The sequence below is a fragment of the Phascolarctos cinereus genome, unplaced genomic scaffold, assembly GCF_003287225.1.
Source record: "Phascolarctos cinereus isolate Bilbo 61053 unplaced genomic scaffold, phaCin_HiC Scaffold_9;HRSCAF=440, whole genome shotgun sequence".
Taxonomy (NCBI): domain Eukaryota; kingdom Metazoa; phylum Chordata; class Mammalia; order Diprotodontia; family Phascolarctidae; genus Phascolarctos; species Phascolarctos cinereus.
In genome coordinates this window covers 180,695,526-180,721,934 of record NW_027556402.1, presented here as the reverse complement: position 1 = coordinate 180,721,934, position 26,409 = coordinate 180,695,526, and the positions used below count along the sequence as shown (strand labels likewise).

General features: G+C 39.1%; 1 protein-coding gene across 11 annotated transcripts in view; it reads right to left on the bottom strand.

Moving 5' to 3' along the window:
• LDB2 (LIM domain binding 2) overlaps positions 1 to 26,409 on the bottom strand; it is a 406,998-nt gene that overhangs the window by 254,569 nt on the left and 126,020 nt on the right. For all 11 annotated transcript variants that reach the window (XM_078148929.1, XM_078148930.1, XM_020992786.2 and 8 more), the window contains exon 2: positions 10,730 to 10,832. In XM_078148929.1, coding sequence (XP_078005055.1) covers positions 10,730 to 10,832 — 103 coding nt within the window. The remainder of the gene's footprint in view (positions 1 to 10,729; positions 10,833 to 26,409) is intronic.

Below are 26,409 nucleotides of genomic sequence, written 5' to 3'. Positions count from 1 at the left end.
GAAATGGAGTTTGGAGGAGGTCCTGAATGGAAGCAAAAGGGCTTGTCTACTCTAAGAAATGACTCTGGTAGTCACTGTCAAGGAAAGCTACAAGGTCAATTTGATGTTTGATTGGGATAATGTCTTAAAAAAAGATCACAGTTGATCAGAATTAGTCATTAAGACATTTGAAGTAATTATTCCCTCATTCATTTAGCAAACACTGATCAAGTGTATACTATTTGTAATCATGCACCACGCTCGGTTGAAGGTCAGATACAAAGATAAGTTTGACAAGCCCACTGTCCTTAAACTTACAACCTGGTGCCAAAGCAATTGGTACTATTAGCCAGTTAGTTCAACTGTCCCAATGGTCTAATTATATTGACCATACACCAGTCAGATCACCTCTCCAGTGATCATCTGTACTTAGGGGCAATGCTAGCTGAGGTACCTCTCAACTCTAAATCTATGACCCTGTAACCTGTAATACAAACTTGAGCTTTAGATTCAGGCGGGCCTCAGCCACAGTAGAAATGTGCATCAGTGTAGCTAAATTCATACATGAGGGAAGAAAGAGGATACTACGAAGGGAACAAGCATTTATTAAGCACCTACTGTATGCTAGGCACTATGCTAAATGCTTAACAAATTTATTCTCATTTGATCCACATGACAACCCTGAGAATTAGGTGCTCCTTTTACAATTGAGGAACTGAGACAAACAGAGGTCAATTATCTAAGATCCCATTTGAACTCAAGTCTTCCTGATTTTAGTCTCAGCTCTTCAACCACTGTACCACCAAACTGTCTCTACAAGGAAAAAAATGAACTCTAAATAAAAAATAAAGGGGTTTGTTTATTTATTGTGGTTAGTTGGTGTTTCCATAAAAATTCACTTTCATACCATTACACAAGGGTTATCACGTTGCCTTGTATAGTGAATCTTTGGACTGAGGCATCCACAGAATGGAATTACTGCTTGGGTGATGATGGTAAAAAGTTCAGAGAATGACATTGGCATTCATGACACTGTGGGGAGAGATTGAGAGTAAAGGCTTTCTGTGCCTTATCTGATGCTTACTTGCTGGAGTCTGTAAGTGGGGATGCCCAAGTATGCTTCCAGGACATTGCATAAAAGAAATAGAAATCCCACTTCCCAACAAAAATTTCAATCATTAGACCTTTTGTAATAGCCACCAATTGGTCTCCCTGCTTCAAGTTTCTACTTCAATCCAATGTTCACTCTGTCTCTAAAGTGATTTTCTTGAATTGCAGGTCTGCCCATGTTAGTCCTATGAGGGAGTGACACTCAAATTCTTCCTCTTGGCTCTAGGATCCTATATAAACTTCTCTGCTCAGCTTCCAAAGCCCTTTACCTTCTTCTTGCTCTTTACACATAATCCTTCATTTCCCATCTCTCTGTCTTTGCACTGGTCTGGAATAACCTCCCTCCTTTCCTCCATCTCTTAGAATCTCTTGTTTCCTTCCAAACTCAACTCATGAATGAAGCCTTTTCTAATTCTAGCTGCTAGTCCCCACTCTGCCCAACAAAAATGACTATGACTTGATTTTTTAATACATGTCGTATATTATTTATTTACATACATGTCTCAATACAGGTTCTTTGAAAACAGGGACTATTTCATCTTTGTCTAGCTCGTAGCACTGGCACACAGCAGGCAGTGAATAGATAGATGGTTGTGGGTTGAGTTAAGGCAGGACAAGCCACTCACATTTCAATACAAGACAATCAAAAATATACATTGGCAACATCCATTAGTTTGCTTTTCCTGGGTTCTCGAGTGACAAGTTCTTAATGCCTTAGAAGAAAGAGAAAATTCACAAATGAAATCACCTTTTTTATTATACTATGTTATAGAAATGCTTGTTTTATTCCACAAAAATAAAATAAAGAAATAAAGTAGTAGTGTCATGTTTATTAGGAGTGGGAAAAGGAACGTCTGTTCTACCCAGATGTGACCAATTTATAACGCTCTGAACTACCAAAGTGAAACTGCAAATGAGGAAGAAATTTGATGTACTTATTTTTTTTCCATTTAGAATTCTGTCTATTTATTTATCAGTCTAGGATACTATGGGTTTTGGCCAAAAATATTTTCTATGTACTACTTTCAGTTTGACCATTAATATCACAAGAATATGGCAGCTAGGTAGTGCCGTGGATAGAGAGCTGGACCTGGGTCAGGAAGACCTAAGTTTAACTCCAGTCTCAGACATTTACTAGCTATGTGATGCTGGACAAGTCATTTAACTCTGTTTGCCTCAGTTTCCTCATCTGTCAAATGAGCTGGAGAAGGAAATGGCAAACCATTCCAGTTATCTATGCCAAGAAAACCCCAAATGGGGTCACAAAGAGTTGGAGAAAACTGAAACAACTGAAAAATCACAAGAATAATCTATTTCAATGTAATAGGACTCCTGATCCTGATCAAAACCAAGAGTGCCCAATTAAAAAAAGTAACCATCAAATGTCCGCACTCCACCCCCCCCTTTGCTCCCTTCCCCATGGTTTAGGACTCTAAAGTTTAGGCTTAATATGGCTGCAGTATTCCCAATGATACAGTGAAGAGTACAGTTGAACAACGTAACTCACAGAATCACTGAAATATAGTTCTTAAAGGAGGCATGTTCTAAATCATTCCAGTCCTTGAGGATTTTCAGGGAAGGGATTGCCACAGCTGACATTTTAAGCAATTTCAGAGTTTCACTTTAGTACCTACTCACAGGAAATACTTTATTCCTCAAATGAACGTCCCCCCACCCTTTTTTAAAGGCCATTTCTACTGGTTTCAAATATTGCTTCAGACACTTAATATAACCCTTTGGTCTTCAGTTTCTCATCTACTAATTTGGGATAATAATTACGTTCATCACAGGGTTATTATCAGTTTTATATAAGATAATGTCTGCAAGATACTTTTTAAACCTTAAAACATTACATAAATATGAGTTATTATCACTGTTGTTATACAGTTTTCAGAAAAGATGGAGTGCAGAGTCCAAAATCCTCGATAAGACAGCTATCAAAATTAGAATAAAGTCATACCTTAATAATTTTATCTATAAATAAGAGTTCACTTCTAGCTCAACTTTTTTTTTTTTTTTTGTGGGGGAGAGATTGTTTTATTTTAAGGCCCTTTCTTGAACTTGAAGATCTTGTGTTCTACATTCTAAGCAAGATCTCTTCTAGCTCTGACATTCAATGTTTTAAGGTCTACTACAGGTCTGACATTCCATGTTCTGAGGAATGCCTCTTCTACCTCTAAGACTGTATGTTCTATGTTCTAGGGCCCCTTCCACCCTTAACATCCTATGACTATGATTCTCTTCCCAATGAAATCAGGATTTACCTAGATGATTATGAAACTCAACCTTTCCTTCCATCTATAGCCTAGATCTATCGAGGGCAGTGGTCTTGACAACAAATTCCAAGTTAGATCATGGAAGTTTTTCTCCGGATGAATGAAATGCTCACACACATTCAGTATGTGTACCAGATATAGTATGGCCTCACTAACATGTGCCAGATGAGCTGGGTCCCAACCTTTACAACATGTGCTAATGCCAGGTGCTCAAGCAGAGACACATTTCAGTGCTGAATAGTCACCAGTCTTATCAGAAGGAGGGGAATTATTCAGAAAAAAATACAAATGTCTGGGTTAGGGTTGAGCCTGAAGCATAAGAAAGAAATGTGGAAATCTCATACTTTAGAGTGACATTGCTTTTTTTAACTCCCCCTCCAACACAAAGTGTAAGAAACCTACCAACGCTTTGAGGTAACACGTTGCCTATGTCTCAGACCTAAAACACCAAGCGTGATAGTCTACAAATGGTCAATTAGAAAGGCCTGATAAGAACAAAATACTCTCTATGGGCTACTTTGCTAGCATGTTCCCTTGCATTCCATTGTATAGGACTTTTCAAGAAGGCTACAGTCTTGCAATAGAAGATGGGAATCAAAATGGGTACTGAGACATATTTTATTTATTAGCAAACTGCACTTTTTCCTGTGTCTTTTAAAGATCATATGATGCAATATGAAAAAAAAAAGGAAAGGAAAGGGGAAAAATGCTTTCAGAATCCCTCTACAGAAAGCACAATAACAACCCAGCTGTGTGAAGAGAGCCAATAAAAGGTTAGGGAAAAACAGGAACCAGAGATACAGAGGCTTCTCTGGCTTGTGCAATATCTCCACCTTAGGGGAATAGGTCCATATACACAATACATAAAAACACATATTAGGAAACAAAACTGTAGAATTTAGTAAGCCTTGTAGTACTGTAAGAGCTCACTTAAAGGGGGATATGGGAAAAGAAAACATAAAAAGGGAAAAATAAAATGTTAAGTGGATCCCTAAGAGATGCTGATTTGCTATTCTTCAAAATACTTAATGACGCTTGATAATTGGGACATAGGAAAAGAACGGAAGCAAGAGAGATATCATGCTCCCCCAAACTGTTTTAAGCTTATTGCCTTTCAGCAAATGAAATTTTCTTCTTAGCAACTCCAGAAAAATGACAGGGGGTTATTTAGTTAGTATGGGATGAAGGCACTGGGGGTACTGTCAGTGTGCTTTCTGGGCAATGTTTTAGAAGAGTGAAAGAAATAGCAATTCCCCCAAGACATAATTCCTGGGAGTCACCAATTGCAAATTAGATCCATTACAAACAAAAGCAAAGGGAAGACCTTCCTCAATTTAACTAGCTTCAAACAAGTAGTTGACTTCATGATGCATGATGGATAAACTGAGAATCACCACAGGTTACAAAAGTAGGCGCAGCTGGTCAACCACTTCAAACAAGTGGCAGTTGAGAGAAAGGATAATCACTTTTTTTTTTTAAAGTTAGAGGACACTTTTCCCTGCAAGGAATTTAATCACCTATTGCCCTCGAATAACAGACTCTCAACCCAACTTTTCAATGGCCTTCCCATTTCCTTTTCTGCTTCTTACTCCCTGATGGATACCCAGGGACATTTTGAAGGTGACTGAAGGGAGCAAGCATTTATTAGATACTTACTATGTGCCAGGCACTGTGCTAAACACTTTACCAATATTATCTCATTTGAAAGATATTGATAATTAGGACCTCTACGGCTGGGACTGCAGGAGGGACAAGATGGAAGGTATCATCTGCAAAGTCCAGTGTACCTACCATAACTGCCACTCAGAGAGGTGCAGAGGCTCAGCTAATTAGGACTGTATCGTAGGCTGCTTTCTCACTCCCTACCATTCTTTGCAGAGCAGCAGGCATATAGCCAGCACTCAATAATATTTGTCAAGCCAATAGCTTCTAAAATACACAGGAACCAGGGCTAGCATTTGAAATATATGCCAACTCCATCCTGGGCTGGGCCACGGATGACCTTTCTACATGCATTACTCACTAGCGATACCACAAAACTGGAATGAATAAGGACCCAAACATTTCATTTGAACAAGAGAATAGGGCCATGCAGAAGAATGAGCTCTGGGCTCTGATACAGGCTATGCTCCCCAAGGGAACAAGAAGTTCTTTCTAGCTTAAGTAGTGATTTTCAGGAAGAGTTAACGATTAAGGAATATAAGCTACACTTTTAAGATGCTTGTGTTCTAAAGACAAGGATAAGGAAGAACACTTTACCTTTTGAATAATAAAAAATAACAATATTAATGATAACTGACATTTATGTAGCATTTTAAGGCTTGCAAAGTGTTTTATCTACATTGTCTCTATGAAGAATTTCCTACTTCTCTGGCATAAAAAGCTCACTCACTGAACCTGTAATTGGAAGAAGGCTTGCCATTAACTGTCTGCATGAACATGGTAGTCTTAGCTATGTCCTTAGCCATCTTGCCTCAATTTCCTTTTTTGTAAAATGGGGGTGTCAGGTAAATAAATATAAATGCTTGCTATCTGAAAAATAAAAGATTAAAAATAAAGTGAACAAACACATTGTACCTTTTTGACTTTTTCAATGTATTGCTCGATTGTGCTGATCCCTCCCCTTTTACAAATATTCTTTGTCATATGGGATGGCTCTCTAGGAGGTGGAGGAGGAAGGATATTGGGAATAATTATGATAATGTAAGAAACAAGAAAGCAATAAAAACTTATTTTGAAGAATAAACAACTCCCCTCCCCCCAAAAATATAAAAGTAAACAATAAATAAGAATGATTTTTACTTAACTCACAGGAAATGTGCGAGTGAATAAATCCCTTTTTTGCCTTTTTGTTCAGCAAAGTGAGATAGAAAACTTGCTTGGGAGTCAGGAGACATCGGTCAGGTCTCTGCTTCTGCCACTTAGTAGCTGTGTGACTTTTGATAACACACTTCATTTTCTGAACCAGAGCTTCCCCATCTCTAATTATGGGGTTGGAATAGATCCTCTTGAATTCCTTTCTGGTACTTGACTTATATGATTGTACCTGCCCCAGATGGAGATGGGCCTGAGCTAGGTCTTATCCTCTTGCTAAGCAGGCTTTGTCTGATTCAAAGGGAGGCAGGCTTCCCTAGATCAGGCGGCAACTCTGGCTACTGTGGACACAACTCTACCGCAGTTCGAGAGAGGAAACACTACAATAACAACAACAATAATAACAACAACAAAAGACCTGAGATCCAGAGAACCTAGACTTGAATCCTGACATTGCTACCTATTATCATTTGTAACTTTGGTCAACAAAACATCAGTGAATGAAAAAGCACTCATCGAGTGCTTGCCTTGCTGTGTGCTAGGCACTTGGCTAAGTGCAGGTGAGACAAAGAGAAAAGTAGAAGAGATCTTATCTCAAGGGGCTCACGTTCTAATAGGTGGAGATAACACATATAACAGGCTTCAGGTCACTCTATTACCAAAGGGACCTCAGTTTCCTTTTCTTAATTGTAAGGAGACAGGACTAGGTGATTTCTGAAGGGCATTCCAGACTCAGGGGGGACAGAGTACTGATGGTCCCATAGAATTATCCAGGTGGGCACAGCAGTCAGTCACATCATCAGCTTTTGAAGGACAAAGGGATGAATTTGTATATTTTTGTGTGTGTGTTCATGTGTAGGAGTGGGGAGACACTACATTTTTCCCTTTCTCCCCTACTTCCTTATCCTGTTGTGGTAAGTTGCAGGGGAATGATAGGGGGAAGAGAAACTAGTTTGATTATGGATAGCGTAAATTGTAAAATCAGTATATGTGAGCTGTCTGAAGGAAAGCAGCAATATTCCTCCAAGATATAATCATTGCCTCAATCACTGTACCCGCATGATTTTTCTTTTTAAAGAACAGATCATACAATAACAGAGAATTATTCAGAAAGTTACCCCAGTAAATTAATGAGACCACACTGGACATTCCTCTAAGGGTACATGGATCAATTTGTCCCAGTTTCTGATAAACCCACAATTGCCCAGAGGTTTCTAGCTGGACAAAAGTGACATTTGGTAACCCAAATGTCCGAAGTCACAAGTCAAACCTTTTCTGGTATAGTCTAACTAAGCCTCATCTGGAGCGTTCATTACTGCCTAGCAGCAATATAATTTGGGTCATTTGTTATAGTTATAAATATAATAACAGAGCCTTCTATTCCTCGCCACAATCCTTTTCTGTCATAAGTACAAAGCTCTCAGCTAATTAGCAGACAAGGTAGACAAGCTTCCATTTCTAGGCCAGTGATGGGCAGTTGGCTCTCTTAGTATTTGTACGATTTCGTATCGGATTTCGCATGGGTTGATGTTCTGGCTCTTACTGTCTGCAGTGCTGCATAAACCCTGCACGTTCTTCTTACTGAGCATGCTTCGTCTTTGCTGTCTCCACAGTCCGGGGCTGTCAATCAGCTGTCACTCCCCACCACATCAGCCCAGTGGGCGCATCACCAGGCTGTCAGCACAGCAGCTGATGAGGCTCAGCTATGGGCTGTCAATCACTCTTGTTTCTCTGCTCTGCTCTGGAAATATTTTGGCTCCGAGAAACAAAGAAACCTGGGCAACAATGCATGATAGCGTAGCACTGACTTTAACAAGATATATGATCTTAAACAGTCAATGAACATGTTTTATCCCTAAAACTGAAGGATAGGGGGAGGGGAGGAGGAGGGTGAAAAGGAGAACCTGGCTTATTATGATGTTTCCTGCTCTAATTCTCCTTTCTTAGGCACACCCTGATGGATTCTCTAACAAAGCAGAGAAGCATAAACACAGATGACTCAAAGTTAGCCGTGTGTGTGCCTCAGAAGAAATCTCAAAGGATGGATTATTGCTTTGTTTGAAATTATTCACCATTGATCAGGCAGCCTTTTTAGGGTAGAGTAATTGCTAAGGCTGCAGGTCTCATTTATCTCCCAGAGATTTCACTTAAAACTGGGGCTTGCGAGGCCACTGCTCATTCCAACCTCACCACCAGAGGCAGTCTACCGGCATCTAGACACAGGGATGTGTCTTCCCTAGTGAGCTGTAGCCAATGGCCGCTCAGTAGTCAGTGACCCAGTGTGATGTGGTTCCAACTATTGAGCCCTTACCACTGGGCATGTCCAGACAGAATTGCAACCAAGCCCCACTACAGACCACCTTTGTCTTAGTCACACTCAGGGCTCATTTGAAATGCCTCCCAAACCCCATAAGAGTTGGACATTGTAAAGATGTCTAAATCAGAGGTTTTTAACTTGGAGTCCATGAAGATTCATGGACAGATTTCAGGGAGTCCATGAATTTGGATAGGGAAAAATATAGCTGCATTTGTAGTAACCTCTAACTGAATCCTAGCATTTCCATCAATTATTTAAAAACATTATTCTGGGAAGGGGCACTCAGGATTCACCAAACTGCCAAAGGGGTCCAGGATACAAAAAAAGAGTAAGAATCCCCACATTAAACATAAAGTTACAGCCTCTAAAGTACCACAACGGCAATACTGTGAAATGATGCAGCTTTCATTAGCATAGGAAACTCCTGAGTAATTCTACCAATATAGGTTGGCATTTTGTCTCTAACTTAGCATCTTAGAGGGTTACTTAGAACGTGCCTGGAGTCACATAACCAATATGTATCAGAGGCAGGAGTAAACCCAAGTCTTCTCAGTTTTGAGGCCAGCTGTCTATACACTATAAAAATGACTATGACAATGATAATGATGATGATGGTGATGATGATGATGATGATGGTAATAGCAACAAATAACATTTTACTATACTTGATGGTGAGGGAAGATTACTTATTTACTAGCCATGTAACCTTAGGCACATTCTTTACCCTCTCTGATCTCCCATTTCTTCATCTGGACAATGGGGATAATATCTATTTCATTAAGTTGTTAGTGAGGATCAACGGTGATATTATGTGAAAAGCATTTCATAAATTTTAAATGCTATACAAATGTGAGTCATTAAATCACAATTTTTTTTATTGTCCCCATCATTGATATTTTTGTTGTTGGAGGGGTAGCCTTAGAATCAGGCAGACCTGAGTTCACACCTTGCCTCTGACATAAGTTAACTGTGATCATGGGCAAGTCTCTGAATCCTTCTGAGCCTTGGATAGTTTTCTAAAACCACAAATACCAAAGAAGTTGGTGATCTACATCAGCACAGACAATGCACACATGGAGTATTTTCTCTACAAAAAACAAAAACAAAAAACAACACAAAACTGAACAAAACCAGACAAAAACAAAACCCCACAATTAATAATACATGATAGGAAATTTGTTTTGATGGTTCTGATGGCCACCAAGATTAATGTTCTGTAACATTAAATTGTGTAAAGGTCACAAAAAAAGAACCCTCATTCACTAGTGGCTTTACAATACACTTGACTGTAATTTGATCTTTCCATCATGTTTATCAGCAGCATTACTGTGAATTACCAAATTATACTAGGCTGATCCTGCCCCATTCACAGCAGAGAGAGCTCAGCCATTATCACTGCGTTCGTGACAGACTGGGTGTTTTACCCTTTGACAAATTCTTTCATATGTAGTACTGTTTTCTGGAAACACAACTCCCTCTGATCTAACCGGACATTAATTGCTTTGGTGCTGATATATCTCTGCCTTCTGGACTGATAACACAACTAGCAAATCTGATGTCTGACAAGTTGACTCAACCTAATCAGGACAGATCAGCTGTTACCTACAGGGCTCTGGGCTGTAATTTGGGGATCTTTACTGAGTTATCACTTGCTTGCAAAGAAAGAAGCTATAATTCTGTCAACACTAATCCAAAAATGCATGTTCAAAGTAGCTTTGTTATTTTTTCCTCCCCCAGAAAAAAAGATAACACTTGTCAAATAAATACCTGAGATAATTGATAAAATGGAATTAGAAACATATGAGTGATACAGAGTCAATCAGTCACTTTTAAGACCAAAAAAAAAAAAAGGTCTTTCTGATTCAGAGCATTGGGTACAATGTATGAGCTGTCAAGGAGAATAGGCAGGGTCACTGAGAAGGGATGGATAGAAACAATACCAACGTAGTTTTAAATTATCATTGTGTTGCTCGTGTCTTTATTTTTACTAGCTCTTCAAATATGGAAGTACCCAAAGATCCTAAACCTCTAAAGAGATTTCTCAAGGCAGGCTTGGAGCACTGTTTCCTCTTACAATGGCTTGATGGGAATTGAGCACACTGTCAGAAGTGGAGGCATTATTGTCAGGCTGTCACCCCCATTTGACTTTTTCAAAATCCCTGTGGTTTTTCTTACAGGAGAGAGTTAGGCAAGCAAAAGGGACAACATTAGAAAATATAAACTTCTTTCTTACTGTATCGCTTTGGTCCATCTTCCAAGCAGAATGAAAGGGTTAACGTGGCATCGTCTTCAAAAAACTCTGTTGCAAAGGCATCCCACCAGAGGTTGTCACTGTCCTGGAAAGAGAGTGGTCATGAATTTAGCAGGGTAGAACTGAAAAAAGAAAACTTCTCAAAAAGAAGAAAGAAATCTCAATCTCCATTTATTTACTAAATAGCAGAGATGTACAGGTAGTTTTGAAGGTGAGGTTGTGCATTTGATCACTCTAAATTAATTGCTCAAATCAGGATCAATTTCTTATTCTATAAGCTAGTTAATACAAATTAAAAGAAAATTAATTATTGAAGATGCATTTATGGGCATCGAACATACTTATTACAGACACAAAGTAAATTCTTAACTGAGTTTTAACACAAATCATTTCTATTAATGCAGAAACCTATTTAATGTATTTTTCTCTCTTTGCTGTTTTGAGAATCCATTTTGGTGAGGGGAAACTATAAAATGGCCCCCCTGGCCAGTGTTTTTAATAAGTTATTTAATAACAGACAGGCAGATATCTATGTTTATTCTTTCATTGAAAACTTCCCGAATCTTTCTGTCTGTGAGCAACTGTTCTCATATCTGAATACCTGGTCGTTTTCATCACAACCCTTCTATACCTTCTTGTCCTTAAGGCAACTAGGTGGTATGAGGGCTGGGCCTGGAGTCAGGAAGACCAGAGTTCAAATCTGGCTTCAGGTACTTACTAGCTGGGTGACCCCAGGTAACTCATTTACCTCTGTCTGCTTCAGTTTTCTCAACTGTAGAATGGGGATAATAATTGTCCCTGCCTCCCAGGGTTGCTGTGAGGATTCAAATGATATTTTAAAGTACTTAGTACAGTGCCTAGCACATTCCCTCCCCCGTCCTATTGATCTTTAATGTTGTACCTTAAGTTATAGGTGCTCGTATAAATGTTTTATTCCTTCTCTCAGTCTGTCAGCTCCAAAGCACCAGGACCTGGCTTCTTCTTCTGTGGATCCCACCCATGCATAGCCTAATCTAGTGTCTTAACAGAGAAGATACTCAGTGAATAGAGATGCCTGCAGGACTGAATATTAAATATGCCTAGGAAAGACACTGGTTGCATGTAATCATAGATGTGGCTATATATGCCTGTAACCTAACATTTTCGTGACCGTGGAAAAAGAGTGGACTTGATAGGAAATTTTACTGGTTATTACTGGAATGTGTTTGTTGAAAATAGGATAAGTAAGTGGAATATTGGGCATCTGCAGAAACGAGATTTGTTTGGGGATAGGTAGCAACTGGATTGGGGCAGCTAGGTGGTGCAGTGGATAGAGGGCTGGAGTCAGGAAGACTCACCTTCTGAGTTCAAATCTGGCCTCGGATGTTTACTAGCTTTGTGACCCAAGGCAAGTTACTTAAGATTGTTTGCCTCAGTTTCCTCACCTGTAAAATGAGCTGGAGTAGGAAATAGTAAACTACTCCAACATCTTTGCCAAGAAAATGCCAAATAGGGTCATAAAGCATCAGACATGACTGAAAAAACTGAACACCAAAAACAACAAAACAGCTGGATTAGATACATTTGGGTGGTGAAGTGAATAGAGTGCCTGGCCAGGAGTAATGGAAGACTTGAGTTCAAATCCCACCTCAGATACTTACTTGCTGTGTAACTGTGGAAAAGTTACAACTTCTGTTTGCCTGAATTTACTCAGCTGTAAAATGGAAAGAATAATAGTGCCTACTTCATAGGGTTGTTGTGAATACCGAATAAGATAATATTTGTAAAATGCTTAGCACATTGCCTGGCACGTAACAGGCACTACATGAATGGTAGTAGTGGTGGTGGAGGTGGTGGTGGTGGTGGTGGTGGTGGTAGTAGTAGTAGCAGTAGTAGCAGTAGTAGTAGTAGTTGTAGTAGTAGTAGCTCACTTAGTTAGCCAGAAAGCACGTTGAGTCCTATCTAGCTGAGCAGTGCCTGTGAGCTATTGCATGTCTTCATAGGGGCATATTGAGCTATCCTATGAGAGCGAGTCAGAAATGTTGTAAAGGAGCCTCATGGCTTAAGGAGCAATTCAATACCACTCCTTCATCCAAATGGCAGACCCTTATTTCCTCAAAATCTTGAGTACCATGTTGGATTCTTTCCCTGAGAGAGCTTGCTTTGGGACCATATGTTGAGGGTATGATCTTCTACGGATTCCAGTGTTGCAGGGATTTTTTTTTTAAGAAGAATTATCCAGGGGAGGGCAGTTCTCTGGATAATAGCCTCCATTTCTCAGGACCACTCGCAAGAGCCATAGGCCTCCCTTTTCCCTATTAACTTGCTGTTCTTATGGCAGCATAAAGCTGCTATCCCTGGCAAGCCTCAGGAATGAGTCCTGAGCCCAGGAAAGAACAATAAAAAAGGGCCACCAAAGATTTATGTAGTCATCATCTTCAAAAACAGAACAAACTTGGACAAATGAAAACTTCTTTCTTTTGGCACCTTCCCAATTAGTATGGTTATTTTCCTAAAGAAATATGTTAAAAACAAAACCACCCAGGAAAAAAATGATTGAATCTGTATACAAACTACCCTTTCCTTCCTGTAGAGCTTTATATCAGACTGAAAGCAGTTCCAGACTTACAAACAACAAACAGCCCATCTGGCTGCCCCACTTACAGGTTGTTCTATGGGCCCCAGTGGTCTATGAAAAATCCTAGATCTTTTGATTTTCCTCATTCCTTCTCTTTATCCCTCCCCCTCTCTTTCTCTTTTCTTCTTCCTTCCTTTCTCTTTTCTTCTTCCTTCCTTTGTCTTTCTTTCCCTTCCTTCCTTTCTTTCCTTTCTCTCTCTCTCTCTCTCTCTCTCTCTCTCTCTCTCTCTCTCTCTCTCTCTCTCTCTCTCTCTCTCTTCAGAATTTCTAAGGGAAGAAAAATAGAAGATACCACAAGGTAGGAACAGATTAAATAACCTTACTCCTACACAAAGCTGTCCAACCTAGGCGGTTTCTATCCAATGCAAAATTATCTTCCCCCAAGATTGCCTGGGTTTTTATACTTTAGTCTTATGATCTCATATCAACATATAAAGCCCTCATCTTTCTCCTGAGCTCCAGTTCCTCAGCATAACTGCCAGCTATTATCTTTACCTGGAGGTACCTACCATATAGACCCCAAAGTCAACACATTCAAATCAGAGAGTTCATTGTCTTGCCCACAATCATCTCCCTCCTTTAAATTTGCATATGTATGGAGTAGAGAAAAAGGGACCTATGTGAGCAGTCAAGGTAGAATCAAAAAGGCGTGGCTACTGATTGATAAGAGGGTTGAAGGGAATGAGGAGTTGAGGATGAATGCTAAGTTGAGGGCCTGGGTGGCTAAAAGCATGGGGACAAATATATATTTGTCAGGCCCTCAATTTAACATTTACCATTTTTGATTCCATCTTTCTACCAAGTTTTTTGATTCTACCTTCCCAACACCTCTTACATAGGTCTTTTCTCTACTCCCCAACTCTTCTCTATAGTTCAAACGCTCCTAACCTACTCTCTAGATAACTACAATAGCCCTTTAAGTGATCTTTCTGCTTGTAGTCTCTCTAATTCATCCTCTACACAGATGCTCATTGACTTTCCTAAAGCACAGGGCTTCCCATGTCACACCTCTGGTCATGAAGCATCAGTGGCTCCTTATTGCCCCTAAAATGAACTAGAAACTCCTCTGTCTAGAATTTAAATCCCTTCACAGTCTGGCTCCAGACTTTATTATACATTGCTCTCCTACCCACATTCCATGTTCCAGCCCAATTAGGTTATCTCATGTTCCCCAGAGATGTTATTCTAGGTGTTTGCCCAGACTGGTCCCCATATCTGGAATGCTCATCCTTCTCACCCTCACTTCTCTGAATTTTTAGCTTCTTTGAATACTCATCTCAAGATTTATCTCCTACAAAAGATTTGTCTCAATTCCCCAAATTGCTAGAACTTCCTTTGCTAAAAAATCACTTTCAATTTATTTTTATGTATTTTGCGTATGAACTATATTAGCACATTTTCCTACTCTAATAGAATATAAGCTCCTCCTGGGCAAGGGCTGTTGTTGTCTTTGTTTACACAGTATCCAACACAATGCCTGGCACATAGTAGAAAGTTAATAAGTGCTTGCTTTCTTGATGAAAAAAGCACTGGATTTGTAGTTAGAAGACCTGTTACCAGTTGTGTGATGTTAGGTATGTCACAGCCTCTTAGAGTCTTTGTTCTGGGTTCCATAAAATGGGAATAATAATACCTGTAGCTCAGAGAACTGACATGAAGAAAACACATTACAATCTAAGTTCTATATAAATGTGAGCTAGTATTATTAAAATAATAATGTGTGTGAGGAATTGCAAGCAGAACAGCGTGGTTAGATCACAGATTGCATGAAAAGTAGTAAAATTTAAAAAAAAAACCTAGAAAAGGAGGAAGGTGCCAGGTTGTGAATATCATTAAATGCTAAACAGATGACTTTATATTTGATCTCAGAGGTAACAGGAAGTCACCGGAATTTATTGAATAGGGACATAATATAATCATACCTACCTTTTAGGAAAAAGACTTTGGCTAATGAATGGAAGATGGATTGGAGTGGGGAGAGATATGAGGCAAAGAGACCTGTTAGAAGGCTGCTGTGATAGGCAAGAAGGCAATCTAGTCAAGAAGTGATAAAAGCCTGATCCTAGGGTTGTGGCTATGCAAGAAAAGAGAGCAGTAGTCATTGTAAGGGCACAAACAACAATATTGGCCAATGTGTTGGCTGTGTAGGTGAGTCAAAGATGATACTGGGTTGAAAACTTGAGGGACTGAGAGGATGGTGTACCCTAGGTACAAATAGTAAAGTTCAGAAAGGGAAGGGTTTGCAAAAATTAGCTACTCTGATCCAACCAATTGGCTCCAGGCCTTTTCTACTGAAAACACTTCAAAGAAAAGAGGTACAATTCACAAATTCTTTTTCTCCAGTACCAAGGAGAACAATGGGAAAAACAAAATCAAGGGAGCCATGGTTCGGTTCACTCAAGAAGTCCAGAAAAAGTGGCAGTTAGGTGGTGCAGTGGATAGAGCGCTGACCCTAAAGTGAGGAGGACCTGAGTTCAAATCTGGTGTCAGACCAAACACTTGACACTTACTGGCTGTGTGACCCTGGGCAAGTCACTTGACCCTAATTGCCTGGAAAAAAAAATTCCAGGAAAACAAAACCTCATATGTTGATACTATACCATTTTTTTTTACCTATTCTTGGATACTGCTGCCATTGTTTTTAGGTTAATTATTGGGATGGCAACCATAGGATTGCTCAATTAAAACAATTCAGTAAACATTAAGGGCCTCCATTGTGAGTAAGGTACTGTGTTGGAGGCACTGAGGCTAGGGGAGACAAAAACCCAAAATGGAACAGTTGAGCCCTTAGGGTCCTGAAGGAGCTTCTAATCACTGATGGGATGGGACAAGTGCACAAATGAATATAGTACAAAGAAAACTGAGAAAGGAGAGAGCAGTAATGATGGGTGATGGAGATCCAGGGAAAGCCCCATTAAGGTGGTGATAACTGAGATGAGTCCTGAAGTTGGAAAATGATTGGGAGAGGTGGAGATGAGGAAAGTGTGCATTCTAGGCATGGAAAATGGCATGTAATATATGAGTGCACCAAGGTAGGAGGAAAAATAGTCAGTGAGGAGGAAGACATAAGGCTGGAGAGTGAAAGGCACTGAATGCCATGTTTAATGGGTTTTAAAATTTTTATCCTATGAATAAAACTCATTTTTAAATAATTTCTTAAGGATTACAAAGCACTGGTGTTACTCCTCAGAAGCTAAGGTTTATTTTCTCCATTTAGAGAAGTTAAATAGTCTGACTAGGAGTTATATGGCTAGTATGTATCTGGGGTGGGATTTGAATACAAGTCTTCATGACTATGGGTCCAGTCTCCATTTACTATGCTACACTGTCTCTCAATGAGAATTGAGTGGGGATTGGAATGCGTATTGAGACCATCTAGTTCAGCCCTCTCATTTTATATGCAATGGAATTGAGGCCCAGAAAGGAGAACTGAGTTATTCACAGTCATATGTATAGTAAGTAGTTGAGCCAAGATTTGAAGCTTGGTCTTCTGACTTCAATCTTACACTTTTATGTTGCATCAGGCATCTAATTTATTTAGTTAGTCTAGGTTTCAATTATAAGTATGACTTTGGGCAAATATCCTCAACTATAAGGGCCTCAGTTATCTCATTTATACATAGCGCCTTATCTTTTAACTCCTCTCTCTCACCATGACTATCTATCTATCTATCTATCTATCTATCTATCTATCTATCTATCTATCTATCTATTTATCTATCCATCTATCTATATAGCCATACACATATGTGTATATACACACATATATATAATGTTTATTTTTGATGTTATTTTATTTATCTTATTCTTTAAAAAAATTTTTTTAAGGCAATTGGGGTTAAGTGACTTGCCCAGGGTCACACAGCTAGTAAGTGTCAAGTGTTTGGTCTAAGGCTAGATTTGAACTCAGGTCCTCCTGACTTCAGGGCTGGTGCTCTATTCACTGCACCACCTGGCTGCCCCTATTCATCTTATTCTTGATGTTGATTCCATGCAAAAAATGAAATATGGTATATAGTTAAATATATTCTGTTTCCATGGGGCTGACTCCATTATGCAAAGGTCCCAGAGAACAAGTTAAGGAAAAAGACAGGATCACCAAAGGACAGGAGTTCAGAATGAATTCTGATTGTGTAAGTTCATACTAATTATACCTGTTAGGTTTGCAAGACAGAACAATCACCCAGAAAGGGAGGTGGAGCTGAGGAATAAAAGACTGTCCACTATCTGAGAACCACAGAATGTTTAGCATTCTTATGGTGTTTCTGTTCAATGGGGTAGAATGCATAATTGTCAGGGTATCATAGGACTTAATCAGAGTTTGGGCCTTCCTGTTGAGCAGGATCAGGTTGGTGGCTAGCAATGCCACCTAGTGGTTAAATATAAAACGAGGAGGTTGTACTAGATGATATCATAGAGAGCAGAGCCTGTGCTCTAACTATTTCCACTCTCCTCTCCACCCTCCATTAGAATGTGAACCCCTTGAAAGCAGGGACTTACTTTTTTATTTGTATACCCAGAGATTAGCATGATGCTTTACACATAATAAGCACTTAATAAATGCTTTATTCACTCATTTGTTCTGATGGTAAAAATAAGATAAATTGCCACATTTAATCCTCATAACAGTCAAGTAGGAACTGTTATCCTTATTTTATAGCTTGGGAAACTGATATTAAGAGAAGTTAAATGATTTGTTCAAGGTCACAACTAGTGTCAGGGGGTAGGATTTGAACCCAGGCTCTCCAGACAGTAGGTTCTTTCCATTATACCACACTGTCTCTCTGCAATCTAGTTATGTGTTTGATGGGGCAATCATTCTTTCAAAATACAGTATTTTTCCAGTACAAATCAGTTACCTACATTTGTTACAAATGAAAAAGAAAAAAATCCAAATGGATGCAACTATCTCCTTTCTAGTCTTTTTGATACCCCACCCCCACCATGTAGTTCTTCTTAACAATAAACCTGCACTTTGAACATCCCTTGTTTCTACTTGTATATTTATTATTGTTCCTGGGATCAGTGAAGTTGTTTTGTGTGTCTCTAATCTGCATAATAAAGATGCTAGAGAGCTGAAATGAGATAAAAAGCCTCAATGGGACCAAGTAAACTATCTTTTGGCAGCAAATCAAACAGCCCAGTGTAGCAGGAGCTCATTGCTTGAGTGTCTAGATACATGGGAGTTGCACATGATCAAATACTCAGGTTTTTCCATCTTCAAGCCCATCTGCCTTGAGAACAGGAGATGGCAGTGCCCCACACAAAGAACATAACTACTCCTAGTAGACAAATTAGTGGCAAGAGTCAGGGACCAGAAAATCGAAATGGAAATAAAATTCTCTGGAGATATTGCAGAGCAATACCATTCAAGTTGTTGTTGTTTACTCATTCAGTAGTGTCTGACTCTTTTGACTCAATGGACCATAGCAAGTCAGGCCCTTCTATCATCTACCATCTCCTGAAGTCTGTCCAAGCTAGCTCATACCATTCAAGAGTGGGCTGCTTTTCTCATTTTGCTAAACTCAACTGACACTTGATTTGAGAAATGAAGAGATCATGAAATTCTCAATCATTGCTGCCATTACTAAGGCAAGTCATATGGTCCAGTTTGATAGAATAAATAGGAAGAGACAGTAAAGATAATAGAAAAAAAGCATTGGGAAGAGAGGTTGTGCATTCTCTGCTGAAAAGCTACCCCTGGCTTTTATAAAGTCAGTCTACTATCAACAGGTGGAAAAGCATGAGAGAAAGGGCTGAAGAGAGGAAATCATAGAATCATAAACATAGAACTGACAGGGTCCTTAGAGTTAATCAAGTCTAACCTGATTTTATAGATGAGCAAACTGAGACAGAAAGAGGTTAAATGACTTGCCGGGATCAGACAGCTAGTAATCTTGTCTAAGACAGGATTTAAACTCAGGTCTTTCAGACTCCAAGCTGAGCACTTTATCTACTGTGCTACTTAACTACAGAGTCAACAGAGAGCTCAGTCCAGACTGCTGCCCACATTTCCCTCCCTTCTGGGAACTGCTGCAAACCACAGATGAAGGAATAATGTGAGAATTAGTACAGAGATCACATCATAATTGACTATTTGGACATCTTTCCATTAGAGCTACACAATCTTGCTCACATCTTGAAAGAGCTAAAATATTTCCCAGAAGCACCTTGACAGTAAAGAATGGTCATAGTTGTGGACCCAAGCATGTGTTGCTATAGTTGGCAGGTAAAGTAGCCACAGAAATGGTCATGTTATCATCTCTACTAATGAGGGATTGAGTTTAGAAAAATCCCAAAGTAGGGCAGATCTCCACCACTACCCCTGCTTTAGATGGTATTCTTCTCTCTGACCATGGATTTATCAACGGATTGCCAAAAATACAGACAAGTTTGATAGTCAAAAAATAATTTAAAATGCTTTCTTGATGTCATTTGCCTACTGAAATAGAATGTTACCATTCTCTATTTAGTTATTTCGTTGGGGAGTGGGGCGGGGAGTACTCTTCTCATTCTTCTGATGCAAGGGTTCTTAAGTGTGTGAGTGTGTGTATGTGTGTGTGTCTGATGGACCCTTTGGGTAATCTGATGAAGTGTATGTATCCCTTACTAGAATACTGGTTTTAAATGCATAAAAGAAAATATGCAAGATTACAAAAGCTTCCAATTATGTTGAAATAAAGATGTATTTTTTTTGCTGTCCAAGTTCATGGATCCCCTTAAATTGATCCCTTTTTCTAAACAAAGCTGTGGTGTTGACATTTTGAAGCATTTGTATAAGAATACTTCATAGTACCTTTCTAGAGCAGATGCTGCAACTTTTTTTCTAAATCCTTCTTTGACTTCAGGCAGTATTTGTGTTTGGCAAAAATTTAAACAGGCATTTATTAATTGCCTACTGTACGTGTATAAGGTACTATGCTAGTTGCTGGGGATATGAAAATAGATATGATGCAGACCATAGTCTTAAAGGAGCTTACAATCTAATGTGGTAGGGATTAGAAGAGATGTAGGTATTATGACACAGAGGACAGTACAAATTATACAAGGGATAGTATCGAGGAAGAAGAAAGGAGAGGTCTGAACAAAGTAATCAGAAATTTTTGGACAGTAAAAGCACTTTGATTGGGGCACATCAAGAAAGATTTCATGAAAGAAGTGGCACCTGAGCTAGGTCCCAAAGGAAAGGAGGCTTCAAATGGGGATGGGGAGAGTATGTTAGGTATGGAGAATGGCATGATTAAAGGCATAGAGAGGGAAAGTCAGGATAAGGTAGAGGAACAGATAGAGGTCAAATTTAGTTGGAATGTAGACTATATAATGAGGAATAGCACAATAAAAAGTTTAAAAGGCAGGTCAGAGTCAGATTGTAGATGACTTTGAATACTAGGAGGTCTTGAATATTGAATGCTAGGTTAAGGAGTATATATGTGCGTATATGTATATATGTGTATTTGCATGTGTATATATATGCATGTGTGTATATATACACATGTGTTCCTACATTGTCTTTACTCTATACTAACAATAATTTCTCTCTTATTCCTAAATCTTCAGTGGTTACTCACTGAAGTATGCATGTTCCTGTGACATATGTGTGTATACATACATATATATATCTCCATCTATATCTATATCTATATCTATATCTATATCTATATCTATATCTATATCTATATCTATCTATATCTCAATATCACATTTTCTCAGGCAGCAGTGTGAAAGGTAGATTGGAGAAGGGATAGACAGGAGGCCAGGAGATTACTTAGAAGGAGATCACAATTGCCTGAGTGAGAAGACATTGAAGATTTGAAATGGAGCATTTGTAGTGAGAGAGGAAATTAGAGATGTGACAGGAAATTGGATGTTAGAGGGCGAGGGAAAGATGAAAAAAATTAAAGATAGTTCCAAGTGTTTGAGTTTTGGTGCCTAGAATCAAGTGGTACCATTAATAGAATTAGAGGAATTCAAATTTGGCCATTTAAAGTTGAGAAATCAGAGATCCATAGAATCTATATTAAAGCGAGAAGGGCCCTAAGGGGTCATTTAGTCCAATCTCCTCATTTTATAGATGACTATAGATAGAAAGATAAGATAGGTGGAGTAAACAGATAGATAGGTGAGAACAGGGGAACACCTAGGAGAGACAGAGAAGAGACAGAGAGGGAAACACAGCAGACAGAGAGAGAAAAGAGACAGAAAGGAGGGAAGGGGGAGTAAGAGAGGGAAGGAGGGAGACAGAGAGAGAGAAGGGAGGGAGAAAGAATCCCTCCTTCCTGAGCTGGCTTTGAATCCTTGCTGAACTACTTAGTGCCAAAGCACCTTGGACAAGGTCCCTTGGACTCATCTTTCTCTTCTCTCTAACATGAATATCTGAACACAAGGTTTCTTTAGCTGTAAATCTATGACATTAGGATTTACTGCTATAGCTACTTTAACCAAAATAATGCAGTTTGCTGTGTTTGTGAGAGAGTCATGATGTATTGGGAAAAGCATGAATCAGGGAGTCAGAGGACCTAGGTTCCAGTTCTGAATGACCTAGGGCAAGTCACTTCACCATTCCGAGCAACAAGATTCTCATCCATATAATGAGTAGGTTGGACTAAATTCCTTTTAAGCTGTTAAATTCAATGATTAAAGATTAACACAAGGTAACCTAAGGGAGTCATAGGACTCTTTATTGCGCTGTAACATGACTCAAAGAATAGAACAATGCCTTGGAACTTTAAAAAGAAAAGTAGGCAAATGGATCTATCTTGATATAAGTCATGTAATATTTCTAGTCTAAAATATTTTTTTCTCAAAAATGAGTAAAAAAATTATTGTTGAATTTTTATAGTGGCTTGGTAGATAACAAGCACACACACATGTATATTTAAATTTATCCACCTATCTCTTCATTGAACAAACATTTAAAGCATGCAGAGCATGAAGCTAGGTGATGGGGAAGGTTCAAAGTCAAGATAAGAGAGGAGGCTTGGTCCCTGCCCTCATGAATCTTAGCATCTAATGGGGGATAAACACAAATGTACTTAGCTTATTAACATTCAATGAATTTAGTGAATGTTAATAAGTAATAATTGTACTCTTTTACCCAAAGCTCAGGTGGGAAAGGGTTGAAAAAGAACAACTGCATAAAGTAACCTCCAGGTAAATAAAACTGAAATTAAATTGGTCTGAACAAAAGCAAGGGAGGTGGATGCAACAATTCCCATATATTTTCATTAGACAAAAAGACCACTGAAATGTACGCATTCAATGAGAGTCCTATATTCGGTCCTATGATTAAATCTTTTTGTTCCTCCTCACAGGTGAACGTGGGCCCATTGACAGCCCAATTGCAAATCCTTTCAAAAGAATGGTGCCAGTCAAATAGCAGAAGAGAATCTTAATTATATTAAAAATCCACAAAAGCATTTTCCTTCCCTCCCAATTTCTTCCCTCATAAGGACGTTCTGTGTTTCCCCCTCCAAAAAGGATCCCGGAGTCAAGGCTGCCCCTAGGCATCTTTAACTTATGCACTGACAGGTTATGTGGGATTTTGCCAGAGTAATTATTTTTCTATTCAACAATAATGAGAAATTACCATGGCAACCTCCCTGTCACATGGCACAAATACACCCCCATCCAAAGAGTGAACTGTAACATAAATCATCTATTTCTTGAAAACTACGTTTTTATTAAAATAAACTTAAACAGGTCAAAGTGGAAAGAATGGATGGACAAATCAGAAAGCAAGGTCAGGAGAGGAAAGGTGACTTGTTTTCTCTCTTCTGGTCTAAGAAAATCATCAGGTCACCTACTCATGACCCTGACTAGCCTTTTACATATATACTCCTTGTATTCTTGCTTTTTTGATCCTGATTTATACATGTCAGTTAGCTGGGCTTATACAAAAATTATTTCTCAGAAGAAGGCAGGATCCTTAAATTGACTTTATTATGAAATTAATAGAATGAATGCATAATTGAGTAAACCACTTCAGAAGTACATTTTCCTGCTCTGTCTACATTTTCTATAATACCCTGTTCTCTTCATCCTTATGGATATGTATATAAAATCAAAACCGATCCAAATCCCAGATATTCTCTATTTGTTGTTCATAGATGTAATATAATTTACACAATGGCAAAAATCTGTCAAAGGACATGGATACACTATGCTAGTACAATTTCTCATAAAGTACGTGGGCAGCTTATCTTAATGCCTTTATCTTGAATACTTTTAGATTTTAACAATTAAAGTTTGGAGAGGCTTGTCACCAGCAAGCTGGGTGGAGAGTGACTTTTTTTTTCCAGTAGCAACTAGCAAAAAAAAAAAATTACAAAGGAACTATGTAGGCTGCAATCTAAGTGGGAGGAAGGAATACTCAAACCAATAAAATTATGGATTCTTGAAGTTTTGAAATACAATTACAACTTCACTACATTCTGAACAATGTTCTTAAATGTACCTAGTATTTCTTACTTTTTTCCAGCATTTTATTCAACATTGAATATATGACATCTTCCTATTCTTTCCTATCCTTATAAGCAGTTGTGCTATTTTGGCCCATTTATTGAAATGGTTCTGATGAAGAGATAGAAGGAATTAAGAAATAAAACTAATTATTTATTAAGCAGCTGTTACATGCAAGGCAGCACAGCAGACAACAACTATAGGATAAGCATTGACTCAGGAGTCAAAGGACCAAGGTTTAAATCTTGTCTCTGGCCCCTATAATCTGTGGGACTCTAGGCAAGTCATTTAGCATCCTTGGACATCAATTTTCTCATCTGTAAAATGAGAGTTTGAACTCTATGGCCTAGGAGGTCCCTTCCAGTTTTAGATCCATGACCCATGATGCCAACAGGCTCGTAGAACTGAATTTGGATTTCAATGGATTTTCGAGCTCATCAACGTGGGTATTCCTTGTAATAGTGCAAGCACAAACCGTCCATGCCTTCTCATTCTTTACAACTATTGTTCATGTCTTCCCATAAATCTTCCACAGGAGAATCCATCCAGTGTGGAACACTCCTTTGTCAAAATCTCTTGATGTTGTATGGATATCAATGGGGTACTCAGACTGACTATCAATTCCCCCTGGCTCTCCTGGCATGACAAAACTACTTCCTTTCCTTATCATATCTCTCTCACGAGACCCTTTAGATTGGTTCTAATGTGCAAGTCTGCATTGCCTATATACTACAGGCCAGTCCCTGCCCAGCATTGTTCTTGGGGTAGATGCAATTTCACTTCTTCAGAGATTGTGGTATTCCATGACTAACAGTGGCAGAGCATCCCAGAAAAATATGGGTGTTAAAAAACTGAGCCTTTGCTTCAGAGAGAAGCTTAGAGCCCCTAAGAGCACAGTGAAATTTCCCAAATACAATCCAAACCTTTCTCTCCTTCCTACTCAATTCTGGGCCTGGTTCTTCGTCTGCTTGCAGTGACAGATCCTCCAATATAGCTTTGTGGGCTATCCATCTCCATGCACATGATAGTCTGAATAATGGGGATTCCTTAGGTCCTTCTTACTGTAGGTTGTTAGGCCAAAGTCTTGTAAGTGATTATGGATTTCTGCAATGCCATAGTGCTTGATAAAATGAGAACAAAAACATCTTGCTGCGGGTTTTGGGGCAGCTAAGTAGCACAGTGGATAGAGCACCGGCCCTGAAGTCAGGAGGATCTGAGTTCAAATCTGGCTGCAGACCAAACACTTGACACTTACTAGCTGGGTGACCCTGGGCAAGTCACTTAACCCCAATTGCCTAAAAAACCAAAACCAAAACAAAATATCCATAAACAGATTCTTGGGATTAAAAACTCATAGTGTACTCAGAATTCTGGAATTTCCCCCTCTAACAAAGGACCATGATACTCATATCATGAACTGGTAAAAGAATTTTAGGCCTCTTCTCTCCACTTGATGGTTTCTGTCATGGTTTTGCAGGAGGTGAGAAGAGGACCTTGAGAGGCAGGGCAGGGTAATAACAACCTAGTATACAGTATAATCTCTTTGGAAGTAGAAACTTGCTTTACCTACGTAACCACAGAGCCTGAGTGCAATGTTTAAATGGACATAGCTTGTCAAATTCCACATTCCCGTGATTTTATTTTTCCTCTTGTAACTCAGTCCACCCTCTAGTTGTAGCTAATTGTTAGACTAAGAACCAAAGATGAGGTTTTGTGTTGGAAAAACACAACAATTTATTAAGCACTGGTTCTTTTCTAGGTTATGTTTGCCCTTCATTCTTCAATAGTACCATGACATCAGGGAGTTGATAACATGACTTGCAATTGACTTTGATTCGAGTGAGGAAGGGCTATGCAAAGTCACTAGCCTCACTTTCTCCTCTAGAGCCATCTGGTTCCAGTGGCCAGATATTCATCAGGATGACTGGAGATGGCCCAGTTTTTTCTAGGTAGTACAGAAGGCAAAGGTAATAGAATAAGCACATATTTGAGAGTCGAAGGACAAAGGTTCAGATCCTGCCTCTGACATGTACAACCTGTGTGACCTTAGGCAAATCATTGAGCTTCCTTGGACATCAATTTTCTCATCTGTAAAATGAGAGTTTGAGCTCTATGGCCTCTGAGGGGGGCACTGGGTGTCAGAATCCAGAACTAGCTCTGTGCATGTGTTACTTGCTTTTTAAGCTCTTTGGTCTCTTGATCTGAGTAAATGAGTAGGGGGTAAGGGTTAGACAGAGGTACATATAAACTTCCTCTGTGCACTGGCATCCTATGCTCTACCAACTCCAACCTTCTATGATTCTATCTCCTGCTGGCTTTCCTCCATTACTGGCTGAACTACATTTTTTTTTTTTGGTGTAGCACATGCTTATTTTCATTATAACAGGAATTCTAACAAGTTGAGTTACCAAGACAGTAAATTACATGTTCTCCTATCAGCTCTCAGTGTTTCCCTCAAATCAAAGGGTGTGCTTTAAGTAGTAATGTACTCTAGTTCCCTTCTCAATGAATCAAAATGCCACATCATATCTAAAAAGTGGGCTAGCAAAACTAGCCAAAAGATAAAGCATGCCACTGGATAGGGATT